Here is a 7172-nt window from a genome sequence, read left to right on the forward strand (position 1 = left end):
GTGGTGGAGGCTGGTACAATTGCAACATTTAAGAGGCATTTGGATGGGTATATGAATAGGAAGGGTTTGGAGGGATATGGGCCGGGTGCTGGCAGGTGGGACTAGATTGGGTTGCGATATCTGGTCGGCATGGACGGGTTGGACCGAGGGGTCTGTTTCCGTGCTGTACATCTTTGTGACTCTATGACTAAGTTGCTGGAAAATCTCAGCAGGCTTGGCAGCATCTGTGAAAAGAAATCAACTCAGTTCTGAGGCCGGGTAACCGGACCCGAAACGTTAACTCTGATTTCTCTCCACAGATGCTGCCAGACCTGCTGAGCTTTTCCAGCAACTTCTGGTTTTGTTTCTGATTTCCAGCATCCGCAGTTATTTCGGTTTTTATTTAGGTTCTTGATCAGTTGGGAAATCATGGATTACGGGGAACATGGATGTGAGGAATGTGGGATCAGCCAGGACCCTATCAAATGGTGGAGTAGACTCAAGGGACTGAATGGCCTGTTCCTATCTCTATGGTCTTAGAAATGTTCAGCAGGGACAGAGTGTGCAGGAGGTGATATTCATCTCCCCCACAGAATAGGATTGGTGCAGCTTGGGTTCTCTATTCCTGAGATCTAGCTATCAGAATGTGAGAGGAAAGAAATCTGGGGATGCTGGAAATCTGAAAAAGTGCACCGACACTGGAGGACCTTGGGAGAGCGAGAAACTGTCAGCATTTCACTGACACCAGAACAACTCTCGTCACAACAACTCAGTCTCAATCCAATGATAGGGCTCAAACTATCAGATCGTGAGGCAAACAACTGTCAGGAAGTTAGGAGGAAGAAAATCTGCCGGCTCGTGTTATGATGTTGTTGGGATGTGGTGGGGGAGTTGCCCCCTGTGTTTGCGATGTTGTTACCAGACCGAGCTGGGCCGTTGAGGAGGGTCAGTAACAATGAGGGTTGGTGTGTGACACTCACCAGCATCTGTAAAGTAGAAACAGTAGTAAGACGCACTGTCCGCCAAACAGTAGAGCTGCCCGCTGAGGTAAACCACAATGCGGAGGGCGAAGGATGCCAGGTACATGCTGAGAATAACGATATCCAGGAAGTTCCACCAGTCCAGCAGGTAGCTGCGTAAGCCCTCAATCCACACCTCCTTACACTCATACCAAAAAAATCCTGTCAACAGGGGAACACACTGGTTAGTGATTGTCCCTTCGCAAAGCTCTCAGACACCCGCCCTCGGCCTCTGTCCCTTCACAAAGCTCTCAGACACCCACCCTCGGGCTCTGTCCCTTCACAAAGCTCTCAGACACCCGCCCTCGGCCTGTTGAATTCACATCTCCAGAAAGTGGGATGTGAATGATTCTCTGGGAGGGCCCAGGAGAAACTGGGCTTGTCCTCCATAGACCAGGGGAAGGTGAAGAGGAGATTCAAAAGGGACATTTGAAATGACTTGGGGTTTGGATCGGGGAAACAGGAGGGAGTATTCCCTGTGGGCAGAGGGTCAGCCACCAGTGGGGTTACAGATCACAGAGAATCAACGAAAGGGGATCCTGGGAGCTGGAACCCAGAGCTTTCAAAGGGGACATGGCTTGGTCCGATTGCAACTTTGACATGAGAATCAGACAGATACTTGAGGGAGTGGGAAGGAGCAAGGGAGCACCAGTTACTGAAGAGCTCTTCCACAGAGCCAGAACACCGTGTGGGCGGCACGGTGGCACAGTGGTTAGTACTGCTGCCTCACAGCGCCAGAGACCCGGGTTCAATTCCCACCTCAGGCGACTGACTGTGTGGAGTTTGCACGTTCTCCCTGTTTCTGCGTGGGTTTCCTCCGGGTGCTCCGGTTTCCTCCCACAGTCCAAAGATGTGCAGATCAGGTGAATTGGCCATGCTAAATTGCCCGTAGTGTTAGGTATGGATGGGTTGCGCTTCGGCGGGGCAGTGTGGACTTGTTGGGCCGAAGGGCCTGTTTCCACACTGTAAGTAATCTAATCTAATCTAATCTAATGTAAGTAATCTAATCTAAACAAAGATGACAGGCTGAATAATCTCCTCATACCGAGAAAGACCATCTGGTTATTATCACATTGTCGGCTGTGTGCTGGGATCTTGCTGTGCACAGCCTGACACTTTTCCTGCACTGAAGACAGGTCAAAAGGTGCTTCATTGCCAGTGCAGGGCGCTGGGATTGTGAAAGGTGCTACAGGAATGCAAGTCTGTCCTTTTCCCTGTCTCCTAGATTTCCCCAATCAATACAATATCGGACAGACGGACAGACAGACAGAGAGTGCTGGCTTTCCCCACCAATAGCACGTCAGTCCAGGAGTGAAGATGCCTCGCTGCAGCTACAAAGAAACATCAAACATTGGGACAGCAGGAGAAGGCCACTCGGCCCTTCAAACCTGCTCTGCTATTCAATATCATCATGGCTGACCGTCGAACTCAGTCCCCTAATCCCCCAAAGTATGTATTTAATTCATAGAATCCCGACAGTGTGGAAGCAGGCCGTTCGGCCCATACTGACCCTCCGAATAGCATCCCAGCATTGCCCACGGCCAATCTACCTAACATAGAGAGAGCTCAACCTTGGGAGAAACCCACGCAGACACGGGGAGAATGTGCTAACTCCACACAGGCAGTCGCCCGAGGCTGGGATCGAACCTGGGACCCTGGCGCTGTGAGGCAGCAGTGCTAACCACTGCAGCCACTACCTTCTCCAGGTTCCCCCATTACAATTTCCCCATTCCTGACTGTTCCTACGCTGTTGTACCGTTCTTTGGTGAGACCGCACTGTGTGAAGATCTGCTCGTTCTCTCCAAGGATGGAGAGACTTGCCGCAGAGCGAGGTTCACCAGACGGGTTGTTGGGACGGTGGGTGTGGGACTGAGGAGCCTGGCACTCTCTGCTCTTGGGGTTTTGAAGAATGAGGAATGATCTCATTGAAAGCTACAAAACCCTGAAAGGGCCAGCCCGTGTGGGGTTAGCGAAGACATGGGGCGTCCACACCAGGGGACACACTCTCAAATGAAAAGTCAGCCAGTTAGGGCCGAGATGGGGAGAAACATTTTCACTCAGAATCTTAAGAATTCTCTCCACAGAATGAGCGCGAACTCAGTCAGTGAGTCTGTCCAAGGCAGAAACTGAGAGATTTCTCGATATTAAGGATGTCAAGAGGGGTGTGTGGATAGGACGGGGACATGAGGTTGAGGTAGATGAACAGCCATGAGCTAGGATGGCAGACGGTGATGGACTGAATGGCCTGCATCTGCTCAATGTTGACAATCTGTTTTGTTCTGATTTGAGGCTTCTCAGCCCCCCCCACCCGCCTGGACACGACAGTCGTCTGCGAGAGAGCAACCACATTGTAACTCACCCACCACCCAAACCATATGGAGGGAGTTAACGTAGATTGGCTGGTTCCTGGACGACGACACATCCCGGAATTGCTGAGCGATGATTGACTCCACCAGGAGCAGGACCAGGAACCAGATGTAGGACGATGAGTGAAGGAGGAACTTGATAACAGGGGTACGCACAATCTGTCCGAGCTGCAACACAAGCAGAGGAGGGAAAGGTCAATCGAAAGGCCGAGGGAGGAGGGCAGGAAAGGAGCAGTCGCACAGGAAGCTTCATCAGTCTCTCAGCAATGACAAGCAAAGAGATCCAGACCTATTCCTAACTTCACATCATCAATCCATGTGCCTCTGTAAGGATGTAGAAGCACCGCACTGTCAGAGGGTCAGTGCTGAGGGAGTGGGCACTGTCGGAGGGTCAGTGCTGAGGGAGTGCCACACTGTCGGCGGGTCAGTGCTGAGGGAGTGCTGCACTGTCGGCGGGTCAGTGATGAGGGAGTGCCGCACTGTCGGAGGGTCAGTGCTGAGGGAGTGTTGCGCTGTCGGAGGGTCAGTGCTGAGGGAGTGGGCACTGTCGGAGGGTCAGTGCTGAGGGAGTGCCGCACTGTCGGAGGGTCAGTGCTGAGGGAGTGGGCACTGTCGGAGGGTCAGTGCTGAGGGAGTGTCGCACTGTCAGAGGGTCAGTGCTGAGGGAGTGCCGCACTGTCGGAGGGTCAGTGCTGATTGAGCAATACATTTCTCATTTCCCCACAATGTCTAACATTCCCTGGCCCCCAGTGTTGATCCCCGGGTGTCTGCGAACCGTTACCTTAGATTTTGGGGCAATCCAGTAGAACATCGATAACAAGGGCATGGTGAGGAACATTCCAAATGAGACAAACACTAATGAGATGGTCTTGCTGCCTCTCCACCAGGTCAGCTTCCCACACCAGATCGAGGTGAGCACCTGCTGACAGATTGGGTGAGCCACAAACTGGAAGAGAAGCACAATACAGAGTGAGAGGGTGAGGAGCGGGCTGTCACAAAGACAGTGTTCAGGAGCAGCCAGCCATTGTCTGTCCTGGGAAACTGTCCATCCCTTGTCCACCCAATAGGACCTTCTGGGAGGGGTCAATCCTGAAGCTGCAGGGGTGATGGTTTGGTTCAGTGATTGGGTCAGAGTAATCAGAATGGTCAGGGAAGGACAGCGAGTCTCAATGGGAACTAGATATTGGTGTCTCAGAGAAATGTTTTACAATGTCACAGTGAAATTGTGAAACTTCAGTAACAGACATAATGCATTCTGAGTGACGGGGGAAATGGAATGATCTGATCTGTTACCATGGCACAACGTGATTACGATTGGGAAATAACGTTCCAGGTGGTTGGCTTTATAAAGAGGTAACCAAATCGGGAAATCTGGATGCTGGTAGGGAATGGTATATAGAGCATTGACAGAAAAAAACAGGTCGATGTTGGTGAGAATTAGGTTGTTTGGGGCTGAGAAAGAGCACGGGCTATCGGTGAGAGTTGGGTTTATAGATCCCAAACAGTGGTTGTATTGTTGGGGAACTTTAAGCAAATGAAACATGGACAAAAGGGTTATTATTGGAGACTTTAATCTTCATAGGTTTAGGGTGAGAGGGGAAAGATTTCAAAAGGACCTGAGGGGTAACTTTTTCACACAGAGGCTGGTACGTGTATGGAATGAGCTGCCAGAGGATGTGGTGGAGGCTGGTACAATTGCAACATTTAAGAGGCATCTGGATGGGTATATGAATAGCAAGGGTTTGGAGGGACATGGGCCGGGTGCTGGCAAATGGGGATATCTGGTGGGTGTGGACAAGTTGGATTGAAGGGTTTGTTTCTGTGAAGTAAGGCTTCATGTCTCTATATATTATGGAGGAAATGTTCACAAACTTTAGACAACGTAGTTTTCTCAATTAAACTAGTAAACAAAACATTCTAGAATTTGACAGAACAAAATAGTGACCAGGTTATTTTGGATCTTGTATTTTGCAATGAAAAGGGTTGATTCACGTTATAATAAAGCAGTCACTAGGAAAGAGTTACCATAATATAATTGAATTCTCTGTTGAGTTTGACAGTGATTCAATTCAGTCCAAAACAAGGGGTTGAATGTACACAAAGTTAGCTCTGTATACACATGGAAAGTGAGTTGCCAACAATAAATTGAAAACCCATGAAAAAAGGCAGGATGATAGATCAGCAATCGCTCATTTAAAGAATTAATACATTAATTAATACATTAATACATTAATTGCAACAAATACACATTCCTTTTCGGCAGTAAACTCCATCACGGTGACCCAGGGGTGGGTTTTAAAGTCAGTCTTTAATCGGAGGAAGAAGGTGTTAGTGTTATTATAAGGTAAAAACAGGGTAAAAACAATGACTGCAGATGCTGGAAACCAGATTCTGGATTAGTGGTGCTGGAAGAGCACAGCAGTTCAGGCAGCATCCAAGGAGCAGCAAAATCGACGTTTTGGGCAAAAACCCTTCATCAGGAATCAGGAATAAAGTGTTACTATAAGGTATAATGGGAAGGAGGTGTGGGAAGATTATAGAATGCAGCAAACAAGGAAGAAGAAATGGATAAAAGAGAGAGAGTGAATACAAGAGAAGGTGATTGAGAGGCACAAGAACGGAACGTTTTATTTGCTTGTAAATAGGAAGCGATTAATGAGAGTAAATGTAAGCCTTTGAGGAGGCAGAGACAGGTGACATTTTACTAAGGAAGGAAATGGTGCACAACGATAATCATTCCTCACAGTTGACAGTGGGGAACTAAGGCTGGATGAATGTGCATGAAAAGAAAATGGTATAAATCAGAAACAAAAACAGAAATTACTGGAAAATCTCAGCAGGTCTGGCAGCATTTATGGAGAGAAATCAATGTCTGGTCGAGTGACCCTGCCTCAGAACTGGAGAATGGTCACTGGACTCGGAACGTTAACTCTGACTTCTCTCCACAGATACTCCCAGACCTGCTGAGCTTTTCCAACAACTTCTGTATTTGTTTCTGATTTCCAACATCTGCAGATCTTTTGCTATTTATTTGGTATAAATGAGGAACTGGTGTTGGAGAAATTAATGGGATGAAGTAACAACATATCCCCTGGCCCTGACAATCTGCTGCCTTGGCTTTTAAAAGGGTTGGATACAGCGATAGAGAGAATGAGGGAGACCTGCCAGTAGTGACCAATCTGGTTTGGGTCCTAAAGGACATTGCTGCTAGACTGGGTCTGCGGCAGGTGGGGAGGGAACCAACAAGAGGGAGAAAGATACCTGACCCCATCCTTACCAATCGTACTCCTGCACAGTCTGTGACCCCATGGCCTGGCATATCCCCCATTCAACCATTACCATCAAGCCAGGGGATCAACCCGGGTTCAATGTTGGGAGAGCCCAACTCATCAGTGCATTTGATCAAACATTTACAATAATCTTCAGTCAGAAATGCCAAGTGGATGATCCATCTCAGCCTCCTCCAGTGGTCCCCAGCATCACAGACACCAGCATCCTCCAGTGGTCCCCAGCATCACAGACACCAGCCCCCTCCAGTGGTCCCCAGCATCACAGACACCAGCCCCCTCCAGTGGTCCCCAGCATCACAGACACCAGCCCCCTCCAGTGGTCCCCAGCATCACAGACACCAGCCCCCTCCAGTGGTCCCCAGCATCACAGACACCAGCCCCCTCCAGTGGTCCCCAGCATCACAGACACCAGCCCCCTCCAGTGGTCCCCAGCATCACAGACACCAGCCCCCTCCAGTGGTCCCCAGCATCACAGACACCAGCCCCCTCCAGTGGTCCCCAGCATCACAGACACCAGC

The 7172-nt window shown here is 49.5% G+C and overlaps 1 protein-coding gene across 1 annotated transcript in view; it reads right to left on the bottom strand.

Annotated features, from left to right (window-relative positions):
* Positions 1 to 7172, bottom strand: part of LOC122551087 (short transient receptor potential channel 2-like) — a 28263-nt gene that overhangs the window by 8452 nt on the left and 12639 nt on the right. The window contains exons 4-6 of the mRNA XM_043692729.1: positions 4146 to 4310; positions 3358 to 3532; positions 960 to 1160 (exon numbers count right to left, since the gene is read on the bottom strand). Of these exons, the coding sequence (XP_043548664.1) occupies positions 960 to 1160; positions 3358 to 3532; positions 4146 to 4310 (541 nt within the window). The remainder of the gene's footprint in view (positions 1 to 959; positions 1161 to 3357; positions 3533 to 4145; positions 4311 to 7172) is intronic.

This window comes from Chiloscyllium plagiosum, chromosome 6 (assembly GCF_004010195.1).
Source record: "Chiloscyllium plagiosum isolate BGI_BamShark_2017 chromosome 6, ASM401019v2, whole genome shotgun sequence".
NCBI lineage: Eukaryota > Metazoa > Chordata > Chondrichthyes > Orectolobiformes > Hemiscylliidae > Chiloscyllium > Chiloscyllium plagiosum.